Source organism: Notamacropus eugenii, chromosome 5 (genome assembly GCF_028372415.1).
Source record: "Notamacropus eugenii isolate mMacEug1 chromosome 5, mMacEug1.pri_v2, whole genome shotgun sequence".
NCBI lineage: Eukaryota > Metazoa > Chordata > Mammalia > Diprotodontia > Macropodidae > Notamacropus > Notamacropus eugenii.
The window spans coordinates 21,622,082-21,649,480 of NC_092876.1; the positions used below are offsets into that span (position 1 = coordinate 21,622,082).

General features: G+C 38.3%; 1 protein-coding gene across 1 annotated transcript in view; it reads right to left on the reverse strand.

The window, feature by feature from the left end:
- Nucleotides 1-323: 323 nt before the first annotated feature.
- LOC140507391 (uncharacterized) overlaps nucleotides 324-27,399 on the reverse strand; it is a 49,604-nt gene continuing 22,528 nt past the window's right edge. The window contains 4 exon segments of the mRNA XM_072615490.1: nucleotides 324-4,082; nucleotides 20,175-20,270; nucleotides 20,982-21,108; nucleotides 25,677-25,729. Coding sequence (XP_072471591.1) covers nucleotides 2,086-4,082; nucleotides 20,175-20,270; nucleotides 20,982-21,108; nucleotides 25,677-25,729 — 2,273 coding nt within the window. The 3' untranslated portion in view covers nucleotides 324-2,085.

Sequence of the window (27,399 nt, forward strand, 5' to 3'; positions counted from 1 at the left end):
TTGATTTTAGAAAGAATTGTATGAAATAATGAAGAGTGAAATGAACAGAACTAAAAGAACATTGTATACACTAACAGCAATATTGTTCAAAGAACAACATGAATGACAAGTTATTCTGAGTATTTTAAATATCAGATCAACCACAAAGAACCCACAAAGGAAGATGTTATTCATGTACAACCACAAAGAACCCACAAAGGAAGATGTTATTCATGTACAACCACAAAGAACCCACAAAGGAAGATATTATCCATCTACAGATAAAGAACTGAATGGTATGATATATATATACATACATAGACACACACACATACACACACAACTGACTCTAATGGTGGCCTTTAATAGGGGTTGGGGAGGTAGAGGGAAAAAAATGCACAGAAGAAAAAATCAGAAGGAAGCACAGAAAAGCAGGGTAGCAGTGTAGTATTTATTATATAATTTTTCAAAAAAAGTAAACAGTATGAAATGGAGATTCATGGTTTCATAACGAATCTTCTCTGATTTGTTCTGTGTAAATGGAAATTTTTTTTTGTCTTTTTGTATTTAAGTTCACAATGAATTTTTTAAAAAGGATAAAAAGATTTAAAAAACGTTTGGGTCATGGTTAGAAACATAACCATTTAAAATCGACAAAGTCATAGTATGATAATTTTTATATAATTGTTCTTATGACAGGATGCTTTATTCTTTCAGTTACAGCCCGATTTGAGATGTTTACATTTATAATCCAATGGTCTTAATTGCCCAAATTATTAATATTCTTTATTTTAAAATAAAATTATTTACACACACACACACAGAGGGGGCAGCGGGAACAAGACATATGAATGTACTTTTGACGAGAACACATATTTAGAGTTTGAAGGGAGCAGAGAAGTCACCAAGTGCAACTTTCTCATTTTAGAGATGAGTAAAGTGAGGCACAGAGAGGTTGTCCCTTGCTGAAAGTTATAAGTGAGCGTCTGAGTCAGGATTTGGAACCAAGTTTTCCTTGACTCTAAACCAGTGCTCTATGTATTACACTTACTGTTTCCTTTACTTTGTTCTGAATGTCAATTTGAATGAAAAGAGAAGCCGCTGAACTACTTTTAACTTTTAAACTACTAACCTTACTATGAGATTTATGATCCAAGGAATAATAACCATGGAAAAAGTATGCATTTTCATAGTGACTTGTCTTGAGAAGCATTTTACAAATGGTGTCTCATTTGTTACTCACTTGTTGCTTTCATTACTCCCATTCTACAGATGGGGAAGCCCAGACAGCAGTAGGTTTAAGTGACTTGCTTAGGGTCATACAGTTAGTATGTGCCACAGACTGTATTGGAATTCAGGCCTTGTGGCTCCAAGCATAACGCTTCATCCATAGGGCCACATAGTTGCTCAAAGAAAGCATGAGAAAAATAAATGTCCAATAGTAACCCAAATATTTATATGAGGACATTTTGTGCCAGTAAATAAAGTATCAATCAACTAAGGAATGGTTAAAGAAATGATAGTATATTAATGCCATGAAATATTGAGGAGTTACGACAAAAATTAGGATTTCAGAGAAAAAAAATATATTTATAGGGTTTTACAGACAATATGAGCTTGGGATTTTTAAAGAGGCCTTTTCTGTTGGGAGGTCCAGTGAAATCTGTCCTGCAGCAGAAGGCCTTCTTTTCTTAATTAGATACATCTTATTTCCAGCATGATTTCTCCAATGTACAGACAACTATGAATTCTAGGTGAAGCCCTTGTTACAACCATTGCTTTTATATTCCTTCATTACAACATGAATATTGTTTTCTACCGATTGGTCCTCCTCCAGAGAAAAGCACATTCCCCTTTACAACATTCATAAGGCTTATCTCTACTAGGAATTCTCTGCTATAAAGTAAGGCATAATCTCTGGTTGAAAGTCTTCCCACACTGAGTCAATATGGAGCTCCTCATCAGAATGAATTTTATAATAGTGAACAAAGTCTGAATTCCATTTGAATGCCTCTCCTCATTCATGACAGTGATAAGATTTGTGTAATATGAATTCTTGGATGGGAAATAAGAGATAATTTTTGCCTGAAGTCTTTACAACACTGGTTATATTCCTAAGGTTTCACTACAGTGTGGATTCTCTTCTGTTGAGCTAAGAGTGGTAATTAAAGCTCTTCCACTTTCATTAGCACTCATGAAGTTTCTCTCCACTGTGGATTCTCTGATGTTTAGCAAGCCTGGAATTCTAGCCTTTCTACATTGTTGACATTCAAAAGGTTTCTATCCAATGTGGATTCTTTGATGTCTAGCAAGATTGCCCTTCACTGTGAATGCCTTTCCACATTGTTTACATTCATAAGGTTTTGCTCCACTGTGGATTTTCTCATGATCAGTAAGACTGTAGCTCTTTATGAAACCCTTTCCACATTGTTTACATTCATAAGGTTTCTCCCCAGTGTGGACTCTCCGATGTGCAGCAAGACTGGAGCTCTGTGTGAAAGCCTTTCCACATTGTTTACATTCAAAGGGTTTCTCTCCACTGTGGATTCTTTGATGTCTAGCAAGATTGCCCTTCACTGTAAATGCCTTTCCACATTGTTTACATTCATAAGGTTTTACTCCACTGTGAATTTTCTCATGATCAGCAAGACTGTAGTTCTTTGTGAAACCCTTTCCACATTGTTTACATTCATAAGGTTTCTCTCCAGTGTGGATTCTATGATGTGCAGCAAGACTGGAGCTCTGTGTGAAAGTTTTTCCACATTGATGACATTCATAAGGTTTCTCTCCAATGTGGATTCTTTGATGTACAGCAAGATGGGAGTTCTGTGTGAAAGACTTTCCACACTGACTACATTCATAAAGTTTCTCCCCAGTGTGGATTTTTTGATGTGCAGCAAGATGGGAGTTCTGTGTGAAAGCCTTTCCACACTGATTACATTCATGAGGTTTCTCTCCAGTGTGGATTTTCTCATGATTAGTAAGACTAGAGTGGAATCTGAAAGTCTTTCCACATTGTTTACATACATAAGGTTTCTCTCCAGTGTGGATTCTCTGATGTTTAACAAGACTGGAACTGTATGTGAAAGCTTTTACACATAGATTACATTCATAAGGTTTCTCTCCAGTATGAATTCTCTGATGTACAGCAAGATGGGAGTTAAACTGGAAAGCCTTTCTACACTGATTACATTTGTAAGGTTTCTCTCCAGAGTGGATTTTCTGATGTTTAACAAGACTGGAACCATATTTGAAAGCCTTTCCACACTGATTACATTCAAAAGGTTTTTCCCCAGTGTGGGTTTTCTGATGTTTAACAAGATTGGAGCCATACGTGAAAACCTTTCCACACTGATTACATTCAAAAGGTTTCTCTCCAGTGTGGATTCTCTGATGGCTAATAAGAAGTGATCTGTAGTAGAAGGGCTTCCCACAATCACTACATTTATAAAATGTCATTCCAGTATCAATCTTCTGATGTTTCGTAAGATCTGAGTTCCTATCAAAGGTCTTTTCACATTGATTATCTACATATGATTTCATTCCAGCATGAAATGTAGGACGATAAGAACGAGATGAGTGAAGGGATAAGGTTGATTCACATTCATTATATTCATTAGGCTCCTTTCTAATGTGAATTTTCTGATGAGTAATGAGTTCAGAGTTCTGACTGAAGGCTTTTCCACCTTTGTTATTTATACAAAGGATTTCTCCGGTATTTTTTTTATCTTTAAGCTCTGAACTCCAGCTAACAGTCATTTCCAGTTCATTACCTTGATCCATTTGCATTTCAGGAGGCTTTATATGGGAATGAAAAAACTTTACCTGTTCAGGAAAGCCCTTGCTATATTCACTGTCCGGAAAACAGTCATTTCCTGAGGTCATTTTCTTACAGTGATTCAGGAATAAAGACTGTCTGTATCTCTTCCCAGTTTTTTCAAATTCACATTGACTCTTTGGATTTTTATCCACTTTCATATTAGAGTCATGGATTTCTTTCAAACTGAAGTCACAGGCATCATCCCTCATGAGTCTTTGCTGGTCAGATTCTTCCACAACAATCCTCAGCTTTGTAGTCATCTCATTTACTTCAAACCTAGTCTCTGCAAATGAAGAAAACAAACTATCATACATACACAAAAGATACACACCTAAGTATGTGTTCTTTCTTTGGATGGAAGAAAGTATACTCATTTATGTTCTATTTCCCCAGGGAAAAAGAAAACTTTTCATACTTTAACAGGCAGAATCAATCTTTGGAAATGCCATTTGGTCACAGTCCTAAGAGGCTTTATTTTAGAAAGAGCTTTACGTACAATAACACTGGCTCATCACAACAAATGCATGACATGGGTAGGCCCAGCATTCTCATTGACCTTCACAACTCAGATCATGACTCAGAATGGTTGAGCTGCAGCTGAGAGCAGAGAGATTTCAAATAATAACCACCCATCCATTTGGAGGCTAAAAAAAATTAATTTCCATGCCTCAATAAGAAAACTTGTAAAATTATCCAACCATTTTCCACCGCATCCATTTGTGAGAAAGCATTTTCACTCTAGTTTGGTTATAAATCAAAATATAGCCAATTCCTTCTTATCCTAAATAACCCTTCCACAGACCTTCCCTTCTCCTTGCTGGGCCCCCTTCTCTGTGGCCCTGCAGCCCAGCTTCAGGGCTTGGGTCTCTGCAGCCAGAGTGGGTTCAGTGACTATAGCTGAGTGCTGCCATTCTGAGGTCCTGCCATCCCTGTGGATCCAATTGGCATAAGCAAACATATGTAAAGTGAGAATTGTCTGTACACCTGGTAACACAGTGGACTGAGAGCTATGGATATCAGTCAGAAAGATTCAAGTTCAAATCCCACACATGAAACTTACTAGCAATGTGACCCAGGGCAAATCACTTAACCTCTGACTGTCTTAATTTCCTCAACTGTAAACAAACATTATTGTTATTGTGAAGATCAGATAAGAAAATCTGTGTAAAGCACTTAGCCCAGTAAGGGGCATGCTAGCTGGAGTCATCATTTGGGTTGTCATCATCATTATCATTATTACTATTTCAGCTTGATGCAAAACCAGATTCAAGATTAGATTGATCAGGTGTTGAATCAAATAGTGCAAACCATTATTTAGAGAAAATGTCCAACTCTGAAATTAATTTCACATATTCTGTTAAACTTTTTCAAAGTTGTAACTTACTTGAATAAAAATACTATTCCTATTCAAATAAAATCTGTAAAATAAATGTGAATGGAAGTCTTGCAAGTGGTCTTACTGTATTAAAAAAAATTCTTACAGAAAGCCTTTAAGTCAGTTTTCATAACGTAAAGTACAATGAAATCTTATATTTTATAAATACACAGGAGAATAAAAGTATTAATTTGGATCTTTGTGGGGTAAAAATAACCCAGGTCATTATAATAAGTGCTTAATGTATAAATTTAAAATATTATGAAGAACAGAATAAATGTGAAGTGCACAGCAGATTGTAAATATACAAGCAATAAGTTTCCATTTCAAGAAAACCTACGTAGTAAATACACATTGTGGTCAGAGTTGTCCATCTTTGCTTTCTTGGAAGGTTCCTTTTGCTCTCTGCTGCGTACTTTTTAGGAAGAGAATAAGTTACTGGAGCGGGGGGTGGGTTGAGGGGCAAGGGGCATAGATAGGTAGGTGAAGGGAGGACTTCACCATACACTTTCTTTTTGTTCAGGAAAGGAGTTCTAAGAAGAAAAGATTTTGTGAACTACTGTTCCAGAGTCATGATTGTTAAGTCAACATTGTTACAGAATAAACAATTCTGGTTCTGTTCACTTCTCTCTACATCAGTTCAGACAACTTTTCTGAGGTTTCTCTGACACTGTTTCTTTCATCATTGTGGCTCAATAATATTCAATTATATTCTCAGACCATCATTTCTTCAGTCATTTTCCAACATATGAGCACCATCTTTGTGTCCAGGTCTTTGCAAAAACAAAAAGCAACAATTATAATTTTTATTGTGTAAATGGGTCTTTTTTCTTCTTTCTGTGATTCCTTTAGGAATTCCTTTATAGGTCTGGTAGCCATCACAGGTTCAAAGGCAGCACACATTGGGGTGCATTAGCAGTATAGTTCTAAAAATATTACAGAATGCCAATCTTGCATTTTAGTGAGTCAAGGCTCTTTGTTAGACACAAAATGCTGTCTCGTTCTGCTTTCTAATGCATTCTGCTATCCCTCTGTTTTTATGGGATGATTCATCCCATGCATATTTTGCTATTACAATGAATTATGACTTCTATAAGATATTCTCTTCTCATCTTTCTTATTTGCTTCTTCCTAAATCTTTAGAAACAACAATTAAGTGGGGAAATGGAATGGGATCGATACTAATTACTTATAATTGAAATGGCCTGATCCCCACTCCTTGTCTTCCATCCATCCCAATCCCAGATGACTAGTTGTAACACTGTCTTAAAAGACTCTTATCCTTTTATCTCCCTTATTTGAAGGTTCCACTATGGTACAAGGTTATTTTCTACCATGAAACAGCTAGAGGGACAATGGACAGAGCACTATGCTTGCACACAGAAAGACTAGTTCAAATCCATACTCAGAAACCTCCTACCACCATGACACTGGGAAAGACACAGTACCTAATTGCCTCAGTTTCCTTATCTGTAAAAAAAAAATAACACCCATTTCCCAGGGTGGCTGGGGATGAAATCAGATATTTGTAAATCAATTGGCACTTAGCAGGTCCTATACAATTTTAGTTCTTTTTATTATCATGATTTTAATTTTTACTGTTTCCTTACCAACTCTCACAACTCCTCCTTAAACTATTCTCTCTCTTTGTAGTCACATATTTCTTCTTGAACTTAATGTATTTCCACACCAAAACACCCTCTTTTGTCTGGCTCACTAAGAGTGAGATTTGTGATCTGCTCTTTCTTCTCCAACCATCTCCATGTTTGTATAGTTAATGGGAAACTCCTGAACAGCAGGGACTTTCTCTTCCCTTCCTTTGTATCCCCAGGGTTTAGTAAAGTGCCTAGTATATAGTAGGTGCTTAATCAATTTTTACTGACTGAAGTGAAAAATGCTACCTGCCTCCAGAGAAAGAATTGACAGTGAATGAAAGCAGACTAACGCATACTATTTTTACTTTATTCTTTATTTTTTTGGTTCAAATTTTCTTCCACAAATGAGTAATATGGAAATGTTTTATATGACTGCACATCTATAACCTATATCAGATTGATTACCATCTAAGAGAATGGCAAGGGGAGGAGAAAGGAAGAGAATTTGGAACTCAAAATCACATACATTATATATCTATATATAATATTGTCACATATTACATATAATATTACATATACACATATGTATATATACACATATGTACATATACACACACTCATATATATGAAAACCATTACCTTTATCTGGTTCTAAACCTTACTGGACCTGACCAGACCAGATAAAGGCTTCTAAAGTTCCCAGAGCTCCTAGTTCTATGGGATGCCCAGGAGTCTCCACCTTCCAACTCCTTACCCTTAGGGTGGTCACCTACATATATAAGACCATTTATTTTCTAAGAATGGAGATAAAGATTGAGTCATTGAGATCAGGAAAGACACCTTGGGTTGATGATTTATGCAAGTCTCAGCCTTGGATTACTACTTCTAGTAAGGTAGTGGCCTTCATTGCCACCCATGTGGTACTGAATGGAAACTGAAAAAAATCATGAAAATGGGCCTTCTGGGTCCACTTCAATTTAGGGTACATGATCTCATCTGGGCCAAGGCAATCCTTTTAGATCTTCCTGACTCTATCTCACCAAAGCAGGTTTTTTCACAACTTTTTCCTTCCTCCCCAACCTACCCCACTCATTTGGTTTTCTTCCCCCAATATGCTCAGCTGAACACTTGGCCTCATTATTTTATTTATTTTTAAAAAAAGGGAACTTAGTTGGATTGCAGAATGAAGCAGACCATTTTTTTTTTGGATTATGTTATGTTTTGTTTTATGGTTTCTCCCATTCATTTTAATTGTTCTATGCAACATGACTGAGGTGAACATGTGTTTACTGAGAATGCATGTGTACAACCTATATAAGATTGCATGCTGTCTCAGGGAGGGAGTGAGGAGGGAGGGGAAAAAATATAATATATATGGAAGTGATTGGAGAACAGTGAAAACAAATAAAATAATTTTTTAAAAAAAGGACACTTAGAAAGCTCTTACCTCCTCCTCATCTTATATAAACCAGAAGCCTTCTTTTCCTCTTTTGCCCCAGTCTTGCATAAATTATGGAGATTCTGGTTGCTGAGGCAGAACACCACAACATGCATAAATGATCCCAATCTATCCCATCTTCTGACCTGGTTCTTCCCTCCTGTACAATCCCAACTTTTTCACAAATTTTAAATCTTTCTACTGGCTCCTTCCATACCGACAGATTTCTCCCTGATGCTGGGAAAAAAATCTCATGTTGTCCATTCATTCCCACTTAATATTTGCTTATATCTCTCCTATTGAAGGATAAAGAAGGCCTAGAGAGGGCCAGCTACAACTGATGTTTCGAATTTCTTTCCTTCTACTCTCTTCCAAACTCTGCAATCCAGATTCCAACTTCACTGTCCAGGTGAAACTACTCTCTGCAAAGATACCAATAATCTCTTAATTGCTACATACAATGGTTTCTTCTGAATCTTCACCTTTCTTGGATTCTCTGCATTCTTTGACATATCCTTTGTTCCTTGATGCCCTCCTCTCTAGGTTTTGGTGATAATACTTTCTCCTGTTTCTCCTAAGATTTCCAAAATTAATTCATTACCTTTCCCCTCAATATTCCCATCTTCCTACTGCTATCCAGGGTGCCACCTTTCCAATCATCCATGCTCATAACCTAAGTGTCACCCACTCATGTCTCACACACTCATCTCCACCCATATTGAACACTGTGGAAAGTCATATTGATTCTACCTTTATAACATCTCTCCCATACATCCCCCTGTCTCCCAACATTGCCACTTTCTTGGCCAGGCCACAATCACTTCATACCTGAGGTATTGCAAGAGCATGGTGGTAAATCTCAAGTCTCTTATCCCACCCACGCAATGCTCCATCCAGCTGTCAAATGCATCTACCTAAAATTCATTTTGCATCATGTCACTATTTACTGCATAAACTCCCTTGGCTTTCTATTCCCAGGATCAAACACAGAATCCTCTGCTCCACTGTTAAAGTCCTTCATCATCTGCCCCTCTCCTACCTCCCAAGTCTTCTTTCACCTTACTCCCCCTTCATACATGCAATAACCAGTAGCACAGGCCTCCTATTTATTCCTTGATTAGGACACTGCATCTCCTGATTCCGTTTTCTCTGGCTGCCCCTCATGCTCACTCTGGCTTCCCTGAAGTCCCACCTAAAACCCCTCATTCTACAGTAAGTCTTACTTACTTACAGTAAGTGCTTATTCATTTGAATAAAGCTTATGAAAGAGTTCATGAAGGGTGTGTTCAGGAAGACTAGTACCTCTGGTGTGAGGGCTGTTGAACCCTTTTTCAAGGCTGCTTTCCACCTTTGGTGTCAACCTAATTCACCTAATTCTCACCTGTGACTCCAAGAAGCTATAGGATATGCAGTAACCACATCTTGGTAAACCATTTAAGCAGATGAGCTAAACCAGTTTGAGGGTAACCAAGGGGTCTCAAACCCATTGGTGAGTTAAAAGGGTGTCTACCCCAAACATGTGAAGACTTCCCATGGTGTAATGGATGGATGAGAACAATTTGTTCCAATGGCCATGAAGGCAACTGAAGCAGGTGCTGTGGGGCATTTAGAGCTTGGTTAGACATCAAAGACACCAATGTCATTCACCATTTCTTGAACCATCACCAGTCACTTTGGCTCTGTTCTGCCACTGGAATGTGACAACTCTAGAAGGGAAAATGAGGCTGATGACTTCATGCAATTCTGCCTCACTTAAGGCCAATTTACACACAAATCAAAAGACATCGCCCATATCATTTTACCATTTTTACCCATCTTAAAGTTCTGTGGAGACAGGCAAGTGAAGAAGTAGCAGGTACGGATACAATGGGAGCTGTAGTCATAACTCTGCACACAGGCAGTGTAGGTCACAGAGCTCTCTTTTGACTGGAAGCAGCAGTGGGATTTAGCAGCCCCCTGGCTGTCTGAGCAGCCCTTTAAGGATCGCATTGCTCATCTACTGGTGTGAAGAAGGGGCTAAAAAGGTGCTCTAAAATTATCTGCTCACTTAACTCTGGTCTAATTACCATGGCAGGTGGGGATTCTACCATGTGGTCAAAACACACAAATAAATGTACAAAAATTTCTGCAAAGATGATTCCACTCATCATCAGTACATGAAATGTGCATACTTATAGACAACACAAAATCCAGTAAACCTGAAAGATGAGCAGCTCTTGTTACAAGAGAATTCAGCAGGTATTACATCTAAATAGCAGCCCTGAGTGAAACAAGGATGCCAAAGGAAGGCTAGCTTACTGAAGTTGGCACTGGATACATTTTTCTGAGTGGTTGAAGTGAAGGGGAGTGCTGTGAATCTGGTGTAGGTTTTGCAATCAAAACTAATCTAGTCAATAAACTTATATGCCTTCCAAAAGGAGTGAACATGAGGTTTGCAACAATGCAATTTCCACTTGCAGGAAAACACCATGCCATCACCATCAGTGCCTATGCCCCTACTCTGATGACTCTGATGAATGTAAAGAAAAAAATTTATGAAGACCTGAGACCATCATCAATGTGTGGAAAGAGAAGAAACTTATAATTTTGGCTGACTTTAATGCTACAGTAGGCACAGACCATCAGACAAGGCAGAGAGTCCTTGAGAGGAATGTAGTTGGAAACAGCAACAGCAAGGGTTACTTACTACTGAAGACTTATGCACCTCATGATCTCATCACCAACACTGTCTTCTGTTTACCTAAACACAATGAAACTTTGTGGATTCACCCTAGAAGCAAACACGGGCATATAATACAGTGTAATTGTAAGAAGAGAATGAATATAAGAATGATGTGTGGTAGAATCCTGGACTGATCTACATCCTGTCCAAGCTAAACATTCTCATTCAACAACAGCAGAGCGCCCAAGGCAAAGAAGACTTAATGTCAACAGATTAGAGTGCTTCTTGAGCAGGAACAGTTTGTTGCTAATTTAGAGGGAAAACCGAGCCAACACAGACAGTTGACAATGGTGGAGCAGAAAAGGAGTGGCAGCTTTCAGAGACTTGGTGTGTAGCACCACTTTTACTCATTTGGGTCAGAACACTCACAACACTGGTTTGACAAAAATGATGGGGAAATTCAGAAGTTGCTAAATGAAAACTCCACAGGGTTTATCAGTAGGATAGTTCATCTGTGTCTAAGAAGGTAGCATTTAACTTTATTAAGAGTAAAGAACAAGTGAAGCTTAGGAAAATGCAAGATTCCTGGCTCAGTAAGAAAGCAGATGAAATTCAGTTTTACACTGATAGTAACAAGGAAGCATTTTTATGATAGCCTGAAGGCTATTTATGGGCCAAAGATGTATAGTATACCTCAACTCTTCAGTGCTGATGGAGCTACAGGGATCAGCGTTAAGGACATGATCCTGGAAATATGGGCTGAACACTTCTGTAGTGTTCTCAACAGACCATCATCAATCAATGCTGAAGCCATTGATTATATACTTCAGGTTGAAATCATTATCTCCCTAGACAAATTTCCAACCGAAGAAAAGGTTTTGCATAGCATTTAGCTCCTATTCTGTGGCAAAGCACTTGGTGCTGATTTTATTCCAGCTCAGATTTACAAGGTAGGAGGTCCATTGCTCATACAAAAGCTGACTGAAATATTCCAGGTTATATGGCAAGCAGAGGCTATCTCCCAGGAGTTCAAGGAAGCCTCCATTGTTCATCTCTATAAAGGAAAAGAAAATATATTGTCCTGTGAAAATCACCAGAAGGGTCGGGTTGTGGAGTGTCTCTTTTTAGTCATTGCTGGCAAGATTCCTCATTAATAGGTAGATTCTTCACCTGGAAGATGGTCATCTATCTGAGAATCAGTGTGGCTTCAGAAAGGGCCAAGGAACAGTAGATATGGTGTTTGCTGCTCAATAACTCCAGGAGAAAGGCCAGGAGCAAAACAGAGGTCTGTACACAATATCTGTCCATCTGAGTAAGGCCTTTGATACTGTCAGTCACGAAAGCACATGGAAAATTATGTCAAAATTTGGTAGCCTGGAGAAGTTCATCAGTATTGTACATTAGTTTCATGACAGCATGCTTGCTTGGCTTCTGGATAATGGACAATGCTCTCATTCTTTCCCAGCGAACAAGAGAGTTAAACAAGACTGTGCGCTTCCTCCCATGTTTTTTTGAATGATATATTCAGTTATATTGTCAAATGCTTTCAATAAGGACAACCATGGCATCAAAGTCAGCTATCACACTGATGGTAAATTCTTCAATTGAAAAGGCTACAAGCCAAGACTAAAGTGGACAGAGTTGGTGTATGATTTTTTTATTTGTGGATGATGGTTCACTCAATCAATGTAGTCTGTGAAGCTGAGATGTAACAAAGGATGGATAGATTCTCTGCTGTTTTTGCTAATTTTGGCCTAACAATTTACAACAAGAAAACACAGGTGCTCCACCAGCTAGCACCTCACCATCCATATATAGAACCACTGGTTACAGCAAATGGAGAAACTTTGCATACTGTGGATAAGTTCACTTACCTTGGCAGTATATTTTCCAGGGAGGCACACACTGATAATGAAGTTGATGCAAAAATTGCCAAAACTAGCTCAGTGTTTGGGAGGCTCCGAAGGAAAGTGTGGGAGAGGAGAGTATTAGACTGATTACCAAACTGAAGGTCTACAGAACTGTTGTGCTGATCTCATTGTATGGACAATCTATAAGCTCCATGCCAGGAAACTGCATTGCTTCCATGTGAATGCCATTTTCTGACAAAATTATGAAGATCAACTGGCAGCATAAGGGACTAGAAATCTTTTTTTAAAAACAAATTTTTTTAACTTATATTTCCATACTAGTTATGGAGAATCAGAGAAGGATCAGAACAAAAGGGAAAAACCATGAGAGAGAAAACAAAAAACAAACAAAAAAAGAGAGAAATAGTATGCTTTGATCTATATTTAGACTCCATACTTTTTTCTCTGGATATGGATAGCACTGTCCATCACGAGTCTTTTGGAATTGTATTACATCATTGCATTGCTGAGAAGAGCTAAGTCTATCAAAGTTGGTTGTTGTACAATATTGCTGTTACTGTGTACAATGTTCTGGTTCTGCTCACTTCACTCAGCATCAGTTCATGTAAGACTTTCCAGGTTTTTCTGAAGTTTATCTGCTCATCATTTCTTATGGACATATAGTATTCCGTTACATTCATATCCCACAACTTATTCAGCCATTCCTCAATTGATGGCATCCCCTCAATTTCCAATTCTTAGCCACCACAAAAAGAGCTGCTATGGATTTTTGTCCTTATGGATCCTTTTCCCTTTTCTTATGATCTCTTTGGGACATAGAACGAGCGTTGCTGGGTCAAAGATATGTGCCCAGTTTTATAGCCCTTTGGGTATAGTTCCAAATTGCTCTCTAGAATAATGGCTGGATCAGTTAAAAACTCCACCAACAATACATTAGTGTTCCAATTTTCCCTCATCTTCTCCAATATTTATCATTTTCTTGTTTTGCCAGATTAGTCAATATGAGAGGTATGATGTGGTTACAGAGTTGTTTTAATATGAATTTCTCTAATCAATAGTAATTTAGAGCATTTTTATATGACTATAGCTTTAATTTCTTCACCTGAAAAATGCCTGTTCATATCCTTTGACTATTTATCAACTGGAGGATGACTTGCATTCTTATAAATTTGACTCAGTTCTCTACATATTTGAGAAATGAGACTTTTATCAGAGATACTGGCTGTAAAAATTGTTTCCCAGCTTTCTGCTTCCCTTCTAATCTTGGTTGCGTTGGTTTTGCACAAAACTTTTTAAATTTAATATAATCAAAATTATCCATTTTGCATTGTATAATGTTTTCTATCTCTTGTTTGTTCATAAATTCTTTCCCTCACCATAGATCTGACAGACAACTATTCCTTGTTTTCCTAATTTGCTTGCAGTATCACCTCTTGTCTAAATCATGCACCCATTTTGACCATACCTTGGAACAGAGTGTAAGATGTTGTTCTATGCCCAGTTTCTGCCGTATTATTTTCCAGTTTTTCCAGCAGTTTGTCAAATAATGAGTTCTTATCCCAGAAGCTGGAATGTTTGGGTTTAGATTACTATAGTCATTGACTATTCTGTCTGATGTACCTAACTTATTCCACTGATCCAGCACTCTATTTGGTAGTCAGTACCAAGTAGTTTTGATGACCGCTGCTTTATAATACAGTTTTAGATCTGGTGTAGCTAGGCCACCTTCACATGCGTTTCTTTTCATTAATTCCCTTGATACTCTAGACCTTTTGTTCTTCCACATGAATTTTGTTATTATTTTTTCTAGCTCCATAAAATTGCAGTTTGATTGTTGTGGCACTGAAAAAGCAAATTAACTTAGGTAGAATTATAATTTTTATTATGCTAGCTCAATCTACCCATGAGTAATTGATATTTTTCCAATTATTTAGATTCAACTTTGTGTGAAAAGTGCTTTGTAATTATGTTCATACAGTTCCTGGGTTTGTCTTGGCAGGTAGACTCCCAACTATTTTATATGTTCTACAGTTACTTTCTCTTTCTACCTCTTGCTGCTAGGCTTTGTTAGTAACATATAAAAACGTTGATCTTCATGACTTTATGTTTTGTCCTGCCACTTTGCTAAAGTTAATTATTTCAAGTAATTTTTTAGTTGATTTTCTAGGATTCCTTACCATCATATCATCTGCAAAGAGTGAAAGCTTTGTTTCTTTATGGCCTATCTGAATTCCTTCAATTTCTTTTTATTCTTACTTTTAGAGCTAACATTTCTAGTACATTTTTGAAGAAGTGGTGATGATGGACATCTTTGTTTCATCCCTGATCTTACTAGAAATGCTTCAAGCTTATTCCCATTACATATAATGCTTGCTCACAATTTTAGTTAGATGCTACTTATCATTTTAAGGAAAACTCTATTTATTCCTATATTCTTTAGTTTTAGTAGAAATGGGTGTTGTATTTTTTCTAAGGTTTTTTCTATCTCTATTGAGATAATCATGATTTCTGTTCATTTTGCTGTTGATATGGTCAATGCTGACAGTTTTCCTAATATTGAACCAGCCCTATATTCCTAGTATCAATTCCATCTGGTCATAATGTATTAATCTCATGATAAATTGCTGTGGTCTCTTTGATTTTTTAATTTAAATTTCCAAAAAAATTTCATTTATTTATTTTATTTAAAATTTCTGCATCAATATTGATTAGGGAAATTGGTCTATAATTTTCTTTCTGTTTTGGCTCTTCTTGGTTTAGTATTTGCACAATATTTGTATCATAAAAACAACTTGATAGGACTCCACCTATTTCCTTGCCTATGTAATACTGGAATAAACTGTTCTTTAAATGTTTAGTAATATTCACTTGTAAATTTATCTGGTGCTGGAGAGTTTTTCTCAGGGAGTTCATTTAATAGGTTGTTCAAGTTCTTTTTTCTGAAATGGGGTTAAATGTTTTACTCCCTCTTCTGTTAATCTGGGCAATTTATATTTTTTGTAAATATTCGTCCATTTCATTAAGAGTGTCAGATTTGTTGGCATCCAGCTGGGTAAATCCAGCCGCTAATTATTGTTTTAATTTCCTCTTCATTGGTGGTGAATTCACCCTTTTCATTTCTGAGACTGATAATTGATTTTTAAATTCAAATTAACCAAAAATTTAGCATTTTAATAGTTTTGTCATAAAATCAGCTTAGTTTCATTTATTGGTTCAATACTTTTCTTAATTTCAGTTTTATTAATCTAACCTTAACACTCAGTCTAACCCTAAAATGCATTCATTTCTAACCCTAAATCTTTTTCAGAATTTCTAATTTGGTATTTAATTGGAGATTTTAAATTTTTTCCCCTAGCTTTTGTAGTTGCACACTCAATTCATTGTTTTCCTTTTTATTTTATTCATGTAAGCATTTAGAGATGTAAAATTTCCCCTAAGAACTGCTTTGACTGCATTTCATAAGTTTTGGTGTGTTGTCTCATTGTTGTCATTCTCTTTGATGAAGTTATTGGTTGTTTCTATACTGTTTTACCCACTCATTCTTTAGGATTTTATTTAGTTTCCAATTAATTTTTAGTCTCTCTTTCCATGGCCCTTTATTATATGTAATTTTTATTACACCAATATCTGAAAAGGATGCATTTAATATTTTTGCCTTCCTGCATTGGGTTGTGAGACTTTTATGCCATAGTACGTAGTCAATTTTTGTGTAGATGCTATGTATCACAGAGAAAAAGGCATATTCCTTTCTATCCCATTCAGTTTTCTCCAAGTCTACTGTATATATAACTTTTCTAAAATTCCATTCACCTCCTTAATTTTTCTCTTGTTTATTTTGTGGTTAAATTTACCTAGTTCTGAGAGGGGGAGGTTGAGATCCCTCACTAGTACAGTTTTCTATTTCTTATTGTAAATCACTTAACTTCTAAGAATTTGGTATATATACATTTAGTATTGATATTACTTCATTGTCTATGATACCTTTCAGCAAGATGTAGTTTTCTTCCCTTATCTCTTTTAATTCGATCTATTTTTGCTTTTGCTTTGTCTGAGATCAGGAGTGCTTTTCTTTCTTAATTTCAGCTGAAGTATATTTTGCTCCAATCTCTTACCTTTACTCTGTATGTATCTCTCTGCCTCAAATGCATTTCTTGTAAACAACAAATTCTAGGATTATGTTTTTTAATCCACTCTATCTGCTTACATTTTGTGGGAGAGTTCATTCCATTCACATTCACAATTATAATTACTATGTCTCTCTCCATCCTATTTCCCACCCCCATTTATACTTTTCTCTGTCCTTTCAACCTTTCCCTCCTCACCAGTGTTTTGCTTCTAGCCACCACCTTCCTCAATCTGCTCTCCCTTCTATCAGCCCCCTTGCTTTTTTCCCCCCTTTCCCCTACTTCCTATAGGGTAAGATAGGTTTCTATACCCAACTCACTGTGAATGCCATTCCCTCTTTGCGCCAAAACTCAAACAATGCTCATCCTTTTTTCTCTCTACTATAATAGGTCTTTGCACCTATTTATGTGATGTAATTTACCTTTCTCTACTTTCTCCTGTCCTCTTCTCTCAGTACAATTTTTTCCCTACACTTTTGTTAATTTCTTTTTATCATCATATCAAAATCAACTTATACCCACATACTCTCTCTATATATATACATATACCCCTTCTAAATGTCAAAATAAAGATACTCTTCTCAAGAGTTACAAATATCTGCCCGTTTGGGATATAAATAGTTTTAAGTTTATTGAATATCATTTTTCCTTCCTTTATTCCTTTCTGTGCTTCTCTTGAGTTGTGTATTTGAAGATTGAATTCTCTGTTCAGCTTGGTTTTTTTCTTCAGGAATGACTGAAAGTCTCCTATTTCATTGAAAATGCATCTTTTCCCCTGAAAGTTTATGCTCAGTTTTACTGGGTAGTTGATTGTAATCCAAGCTCCTCTGTCTTCTGGAATACCATATTCAAGGCCCTCCAGTCCTTTAATGTAGAAGCTGCTAAGTCCTGTGTAATCCTGACTGGATCAAAGATATTTAATTTGTTTCTTTCTGGCTACTTGTAGTATTTTCTCCCTGACCTGGTAATTTTGGAATTTGCCTACAATATTCTTTGGGAGTTTTCATTTTGGAATTTCTTTCAGGAGGTGATGGGTGGATTCTTTCAATGACTATTTTACTATCTGGTTTTAGGATATCAGGCAGTTTTCCTTGATAATTTCTTTTAAGATGCTATCCAGGCTCTTTTTTTCTGATCATGGCTGTCAGATTGTCCAATGACTCTTAAATTATCTCTCCTGAATCCATTTTCCAGGTCAGTGGTTTTTCCAATGAGGCATTTTACATTTTATTTCTTTTTCATTCTTTTGTTTGTTGATTCTTGATTTTTGTTTGATTCTTGATTTCTCAAAAAGACATCCACTCCCCCAATTCTAATTTTTAAGGAATTATTTTCTTCAATTAACTTTCATACTGCTTTCTCCATTTGGTCAATTCTACTTTTTAAGGAGTTGCCTTCCTCAGTGGATTTTTTTTCCATTTGGCCAATTTTATTTTTTAAGGAATTGTTTTCTTTAGTCAATTTTTTTGTCCTTCCTTTTCCAAGTTGTTCTCTTGCATACCTCTCATTTCTTTCCCCAATTTTTCTTCCACCTCTCTTATTTGACTTTTAAAATCCTTCTTAAGTTCTTCCAAGGAGGCTTTTTGGCCTTGGGATCCATTTATTTTCACCCTTGAGGTTTTGGATGTAGTTATATTGACAATGTTGTCCTTTTTTGAATTTGTGTTTTGATCTTCCTGGTCATCACAGCAACTCTCTATGGTCAATGTTCATTTTTGCTTTTTGTTCATCTTGTTTGCCTATTTCCTGACTTTTAAAGTTGAACTCTCCTGCTGGAGCATAGGGGACACTGTCCCAAGTTTCTTGTGCTGGTGATCGGGGTCTGGTCACTGATTTTGTGTGCTAGGACCTCAGTTGTTGGCAGTTGCAGCTATCTGGCAGCTTACCTGGTATTGAACCTGGGTCCTAATGGTGGTATCTGGTGTTTGCTGAGGCCAGGTGAGGTTTTTCTGCATTTCCCTCAAGACTACAACTGAAGCACAGGGAAGCCCTGCTGCTGGAGGATGCTTTCCTACTTGGAGGTGTGCTGAAGCACTGGGAGGTCTGACCACCACAGGATGCCTACCCACCCAGGGCTGTACCAGAGCATGGGGAGTCTCCACAGCTGAAGAATACCTGTCTGCTTTGAGTTGTGCTGAAGCAGATGGCAGTTCTCTAAGCTGAGTTCTGCCAGTTCCCCTGGCTGTGCTAAGGCATGTGGCAGCAAAAGGAGTGGGAGGAGGTCCTGAGGTTGGCATTTGCCTGCTCCACCACCCTGGTGCTCAGGATCTCCCACTGGTTTGTAGAGGTGGTGCTTGCAGGGATGCTTCCTGTTCTGGAATGCAGTCTCCTTTTACCTGAGTGAGACGGATCTTTGATTCCAATTCTCCAAGTATCCTGGGCTAAAACACTGCTCCACACTGTCTTTCCACCGGCTCTACTGTTCTAGGATTGTTCTGGGGTGCTATTTTATGGTTTTTCCAGAGGGGCATATGGAAGAGAGACAGCAACATACTGCTTACTCTGCCATCTTGCCTCCCACAAATCCACTGAGGTTCTTTCTTCAGCTAAACTTCCAAGCATTCAAAGTCTTTTGTAGCAAGTGCAACTCCAATGAACTGGCGATTTAGTTTTTGAATACCACATGTACATTTGCCTAAAAGAGTATTTTATGGAAAACTCACACAGGGCAAGTACTCATATGATAGTCAGAAGAAGCAATACAAGGACATGTTCAAGGTCTCTCTGAAGAACTCTGGAACTTATTGGTTGAAATGGAAGAAACTGGCACAGGACCGCTCAGCATAGCATGTCAACATCAGAGAAAGTGCTGTCCTCTATGAGCAAAGCAGAATTGAAGTAGCTCAAAAGAAACTGGAGAAGTGCAAACTTAGAGAATTCACCCCAAATGTTCATTTGGACTATTTGTGCCCGACTTGTGGTAGAGCATTCTGAGATGGTATCAGTCTGATCCGTCACAGTTAGACACACTGTAACTGGACTCTAACATAGGGAGATTATTGTGGTTCTCTTTGAAAGTGGACAACAACCAAGCAGGAAAGAGTTCATATTAGACACCCTCAGCTCCTCCTGGATACTTTCAGGAGAGTTCCATGCCCCTAAGTTCAAAACAATGACTTCCTACAGGATCACAGTTTTATGACTGGAAGTTTCAGTTACTTGTCCAGTATCTCACTGCTGAAATGTGTTTAAAATAAATTCCAAGTCAGGTCTACCCGCCCCCAAATCTTAGCATTTCAAAATCTTCACTACAACACATATAAGTATCTTGTGATAACAGCCCTCATACACTCGCTTTCATCTCACTCACCTAGACAGGAGTTCCTTGGGTCTTTTTGCTCTAGAGTCCCTGATACTTCCCCTTGCTGAAAAAGGAAGATCAAACTTTCTCTAGGAACTGGAAGCCCTGGGAATATAGAATAAGGAAAGGATGAGGATAGAGAGAAATATACAATTTAGTCCTCTTTAGAGAAAGGAGACAAACAAGCAAGGACAACAAAATGGTTCCTAAAACACCTCAAGGATGGCTTCTGTGATATCGATTATCGGTATCTTTGGAAAGGGACAGAGATCATGCAGTTTATTTGGAATCAGAAAATTCCACCTTTATTCACCTCTTTCATAAAAGAATGGGCACACTGCAAAGCTTCCATTATCTAGAAATTGGAGGCTGCTGGTTGTCTGAACCTGGCGTCATAAAGACAAGTTCAAACCAGAATCAGACATATGGTAGCTGTGTGCCTCTGGGTAAGTTATTAACCTCGGTTTGCATCAGTTCCCTAAACTATGAAATGGAGATAATAATTTCATAGGGATTTTGTGAGGATTATGATAATAATTATAAAGCACTTCTCAGTTCAGGATATTAAAGATGCATACACATATACATATATATTTATATGTGTGTGTATATATATACATACATATGTGTACATATGCATATGTATATGTGTATGTATATGTATGTAAATCTTAGTCCCTTCCCTTTCTGTACTACCACCTGGTCTAGAATTTGAGGTCAGAATGAAGAATAAAGATGAACTTGATATACCAGAAAGGATTAGGAGCAATGAGCTACCAAGGTAATATGTCAGTTACCAAAGTAAAAGGTCCTTACCCACAGAAAGAAGATTCTGGGAGGTTTCCAGCATGACATCCTTGTATAGCTGTTTCTGAGAATGGTCCAACAAGCACCACTCCTCCAGGGTGAAGTCCACAGACACATCCTTGAATGTCACTGACTCCTAAATCATCAAATGCCACAAGATTTAGAGCTTAAAGAGATCAGAATTTCTCAGCTGTAAAATGAGGATAATAACAGTACCTAACTCCCAGGATTCTTTTGAGGATCAAATGAGACAATAATTCTAAGGGACTTAGCACAGTGCCTGGCACACAGTGAACACTACATAAATGTCTATACTCTTCTCTTCCCTTCCCACCACAGTTTCTGAACTGGTTGCCCAGCCTCTTGTCTCTAACCACTCTAATTCATCCTCCACGTTACTGCCAACACCCAGGCCTCTGGGAGCAAATACCAACCCCTTATTTAACTTTTAATGGCACATACAGCCTGGTCCCAATGTCTCTTTCAGCCTCTTTAGATGCTACTCACCCTCTTGTCCTTTGAGACCCAATCCCATAGGCCTTCTCTGTTTCTGTGTACTATTGGTCCTCCTTGTCTTTCTCTTTCCCTCCACTTTGCAGTCCCTTTTTAAAATACCATTTTATTTTTTCCTAATTACATGTCAAGGCAATTTTTAGCGTTCATTTTTACAAGATTTCGAGTTCCAAATTTTTCTTCTTCTCTCCCTCCCCTCCCCTTTTCCTAATATGTATTTGATATAGGTTACATATGCGCTATCATGTCAAACATATTTCCATATTTGTCACAGTTTTGAAAGGAACAGATTAAAGAAAAAAAACATGAAAAAGAATAAAGGAAAAAGAATATGCTTCACTCTGCATTCAGAGTCCATCAGTCCTTTATCTGTATATGGATAACATTTTCCTTCATAAGTCCTTTGTACTTGTCTTGGATCATTGTGTTGCTGAAAAGAACTGAGTCATTCATAGCTGATCATCACACAATGTTGCTGATACTCTGTACAATTTTTTCCTGGTTCTGCTCATTTCACTTTGCATCAGTTCATACAAATCTGTCCAGGTTTTTCTGACATTTGCCTCTTCCATCATTTCTTATTGCACAGTAGTATTCCATTATATTCATATACCACAGCTTGTTCAGCTGTTCCTCAGTTGATGGACATCTCCTCAGTTTCCAATATTTTGTCACCACAAAAAGAGCTACTATAAATATTTTTGCACATGTATGTCCCTTCCCATTTTTTTCTGGTTTCTTTGGGATACAGACCTAGTAGTGGTATTACTGGATCAAAGAGTATATACAGTTTGGCTGCCCTTTGGCATAGCTCCAATTTCTCTCCAGAATGGTTGGATCAACAGTTCAGAACTCCACCAACAGTGCACCGGTGTCCCAATTTTCCCACATCTGATTCAACATTTATCATTTTCCTTTTTTCTCATATTGGCCAACCTAATAGGTGTGAGGTGTTATCTCAGAGTTGTTTTAATTTGCATTTCTCTAATCAAAACTGGTTTACAACACTTCTTCCTGTGACTATAGATAGCTTTGGTTTCTTCTGAAAACTGCCTGTTCATATTCTTTGACCATTTATCAATTGAGGAATGACTTATATTCTTATAAATTTGACTCAGTTCTCTATAAATTTGAGAAATGAGACCTTTATTAGGGACACTCGATGTTAATGATTGTCTCCCAGCTTTCTTTCTAATTTTGGTTGCATTGGTTTTGTTTGTGCAAAAGCTTTTTAATTTACTATGATCAAAATGATCTAATGCTTTCTATCTCTTATTTGGTCACGAATTCTTCCCTTCTGCATCGATCTAACAGGTAGTCTCTTCATTGCTCTCCTAATCTGCTTATGGTGTTACCTTTTATGTCTAAGTTACGTACCCATTTTGACCTTATCTTGGAATATGGTGTGAGATGATGGTCTATACCTAGTTGGTGCCCTATTGTTTTCCCAGTAGTTTGGGTCATATAGTGAGTTCTTATTCCAGGAGCTGCTGTTTTGGGGTTTATCAAACAGTAGTTTACTATAGTCACTGACTACAGTCTTGTGTACCTAATCTATTCCACTTATTTACTACTCAATTTCTTAGCCAATACCAAATGGTTTTGATGAATACTGATTTAAAATATAGTCTGAGTTCTGGTATTATTAGGCCAACTTCCTTTATATTTTTATTTGATTCCCTTGGATATTCTTGATCTTCTATTCTTCAAGATGAATTTTTTTGTTATTTTTTTCCAACAATCAAATAATTTATTGGTAGTTTGATTAGTGTGGCACTAAGTAAATTAAGCTGAATGGTCATTTTTATCATATTGGCTCAGTCTACCCATGAGCAATTGATATGTTTTCAATTGTTTAGATTTGATTTTATTTGTGTGAAAAATGTTTTGTAATTGTGTTCATGTTTCCTGGGTTTGTTTTGGCAGGTAGCCTCCCAAGTATTTTATATTGCTTTTAAATGGAATTTCTGTCTCATGCTGCTGGGCGTTATTGATCACAGAAAGAAATGCTGATGATTTACGACGGCTTGTCTTATAGCATGAATCTTTGTTAAAGTTGTTAATTGTTTCAAGTCACTTTTTAGTTGATTCTCTAGAGTTCTCTAAGTATATCACCATATCATTTACAAAGAGGGATAGCTTTGTTTCTTCATTGCCTATACTAATTTCTTCTTTTTCTTCTCTTATTGCTACAGCTAACATTTCTAGTACTATATTGAATAATAACAGTAATAATGGGTATCCTTGCTTCACCCCTGATGCTACTGGGAAGGCTTCTAGCTTATCTCTATTACAGATAATGTTTACTGATGAGTTTTACGTAAACACTGCTTATCATTTTAAGGAATGCTCCCTTTATTCCTGTTCCTGTGGGTGCCATATTTTGTCAAAAGCTTTTTCAATATCCATTGAAATAATATGATTTCTGCTGATTTTGTTATTGATATGATCAATTATATTGTTAGTTGTCTTAATACGTAATTACTCCTGCATTCCTGGTAGCAATCCCACCTGGTCATAATGTATAATCTTTGGGATATATTGCTTTAATCACCTTTTTAGTAGTTTGTTCAAAATTTTTGCATTGATCTTCATTAGGGAAATTAGATCTATAATTTTCTTTCTCTGTCTTAGTTCTTCCAAGTTTAGGCATCAGCACCATATTTGCATCATAAAAGGAATTCTGCAGGACTCCTTCACAATCCATTTCCCCAAATAGTTCATATAGTATTGGCATTGTTCTTTAAATGTTTGGTCTCTTTGCCCCTTTAAAACATACCTTAAGCACCATTTTCTGTATGAAGCCTTACCTGCTATCTCCCATTTGCTGGTAGCCTCCCTTCCAAAACATTCTCCATTCAGAAGTTTTGTATTTATTTGACTTTATTTACTCTTATATTAATGTGATATCTATTTTTATGGGCACTTGTCTCCTCTACTAAAATGTAAGCTTGGATTATTCCATTAATTGTAGCTTTTCCCCTCACAACTAGTACAGTGTAATACTGTCACAGAGTAATCTCACCAGAAACAGTGGATGATTGACTGGGCCGTTTTACCAGGTCTTTTCCTCATTTTTCATTCTTAATTATTCTCAAAAGTTAACCTTGGGCTTGGGGCCTACAGCTGTACGTGGCCATTCTCTTACCATTCCTGCCATTTGCCCCTTCCCAGTTTTGTTTCCACTAGTGGGCTATCAGTCCCCTTCCCTCAATTTCTTCCATGCTTTGCCTCCCATTTCCTCTTGTCCAGATCACAAGAGATTAGCAGCTTTCCTGCTGCCCTCATAGGAGGGAGAAAGGGTGTCTGTTTGGATCCCTATTGCACAGAAATATAAGGCAAAGTAAGAGAAAGGCAGGTAGTGGTGTGACAGTAAAGGGTGAGCAGCCAGCTATCGGAAAATAAGTACAACACACATTTAAGGTTTACGTGCATCGCGGTCATCACTTTCTTGTGTCTAGAAAACCAACACAACCATGAAGCCTTGGCCTGTCGCGCTGGCCAATTCTCAGGACAGAGAACAGGGCCGGGCACACAGGAGCCACTTTCTAACGCTTATTGACTTGACCTAAGAAATGGTAAATGGGAGGGATTCAGAGCTTCCTGGGGAGACTTATGCGAGCTGAGGCAGAGCTGGTGCCTAGGACCAGGAGGACGACTTCAGCTCTGAAGACAACACAGTCAAGGACAAGAGCTGGGGAAGCCTTCAGGCCTCTGCTCCAGATCTGTCCAGAAAGGACTCGGTGTGAAGGGGTTTTCCTTGATCTTCAATTGCTACAGGACAGCTTGGCCAAAAAAAACAGAGGAGGGGGAAGGACTTGTGTGTAGAGGCAGGTGGGCTAGACAGGCAAAAGAAAGCAAAGCCATGATGCCTACAGATGGAGACTAATGAGTGAAGTGATTTTCCTAGTCAGTTGTAATAAGAAAATGTAAACAAACACAGCAGGCAGGAATTGGGGGAGCAAGAATGGGGGAGTTAGTGCTCAAGATAAAACAGTGCCATTGGTACACTTCAAAACACACAAGAGAGCAGGGCAGTTTGGTTACTATTGAATTCAATTTTATATCTATTTTTGTAAAGAAACAATCCATTGATGACAGAGATTGCCAACCTCAAAAACAATCTTCTATGTCTATGGAAATAGCCATGTTGGCTGATGCTAGTTAGGTGTGGGGTTGGACTGCACTCACCTGGTCTGTGCATCTCTGGGTCCCAGGGGCCATTCTTCCTGGCTCCAGGCTCCCTGCTTAGGCCAGGCCTTGTCCTCTGTAGGCTGAGCTGGGAAGGAATAAGGATGCCAGAGAGGCAGATGTCTTTTCCTGTCTAGACAGTCTGGCCTATAAGGATTAACAGAGGGTAAGGTCTCAGGGCAGTTACAAAGGCCCTAGCTCTGCCAGGTGATAGTCTCCAACCAACAGAGGAGGGCAGCCAGTAGGGCTGGAGTGGAAACAGGTCTTAAAAGGAAGACTACTTACTATGTTCACTTATTCCTTCCCTTCTGTCCCATTCCCTTCCCCTATCCTCTTACAGAAACCCAGGAGGCAGAAAGAGGCTTGGGATCTGAGAGGGGAAGAGACTAGTCAGAGCCTCAGTGATTCCTAAATCAGTGCTCTCCCTCCATCTGACACCATGTAAGATATGAAAGTCACTTAATGGCAACCCAAAGATAAAGGTGAGGATAGAGGATCCTCAGATCCTTTGGGGTGTGATATGGAACCTGAACAAGTAGCAGGGGTAGGGAGCAGACTCAGATGCCATACTTGAGGAGACCTGCTCCTGGCATAACTGGAGGACATTCATCAAGAGGTCAGATATGGAAGATGAGGGAAGGGCAGCCAGCAGAAGCAAGGTGCAGGGAGGAGCCTTTCTTCAGTCTTACCTGGGACCTACACCTAAAGAGCTGGCTTCCAGAAGGGCAGAAATCTCAGCCCCAATGGAAGACAGAGTAAACTCTACTCCAATGAAAAAAGGCAGAGATATCAGCTCCAAGGTCTTCTGTTTTCAGCCAGCTTGCTCAGACTGGGTACTCCTAGACCCAAGAACCCTACTCTGCTCTGCCTCTGAGGGCCCCAAAACAGACATTTCCTCCAGTAGCCCCCAGGGCCAGGACTTCAGGAAACTTCCTGCCTCCTTCTAAGCTACAAGCACTGCCTTCCATGACCTAGAATGCTCCCTATTCTGCCTGGACTTTTCCCAGGCTTCCAAACTCCACCCCAGGGTTTGAATTCTACCTGGGTTATTGCCTTCAAGTCCGGTCACCCCTGAGCGCTCCCCTTCCCTGATCCCTTTCCTTCTTCCCCGCTCCATGTTCTCAGCATCCAGTGACCCTGGCCCCCTTGCTTTTCCTCTGGGATGACTCTCCTATCTCCAGCTTGCATTTTCACTGGCTCCACCCCCTCCTCCCCACCTGTTCCCTCTTGTCTCAGCCTCTGAGTTTCGCTACTTTTTCTCATGTCTCAACTAAAATCCCACTTTCTGCAAGAAGCATTTCTTGGTCCATCTTCTCAGTTTATTTCCTGCAGTTCACCTTACACATATGTGCCAGGCATAAGCGCTTTACAGACATGATCTCATCTAACCCTAACAACGATTTTAATTAAAGAAAACTAGGAGTCCATGAAGATTGAAGTGGAATACTTGTGGTGGTATCGAGATCAAGGCCATGAACATGCTTCTGAGTAGCTTTGGTGAAGTGGAAGTGAGCAGAATGTGGACCTGCTGGAGGGAACATCTCTAGGTATGTTGAGGTGCAGAGAAGTCTCTGGGACCAGCACTGATGAAATTCAGAAAGGAGAACAGCATGAGGTTAGCAGATAACAGCCACCAGAAATGGGACAGGGAGAAAAATGTGGATTGAATGAAACCCCCAGGAGGAGAGGCTGCTGATAATGGTGGTAGAAGGAACATCTGGAA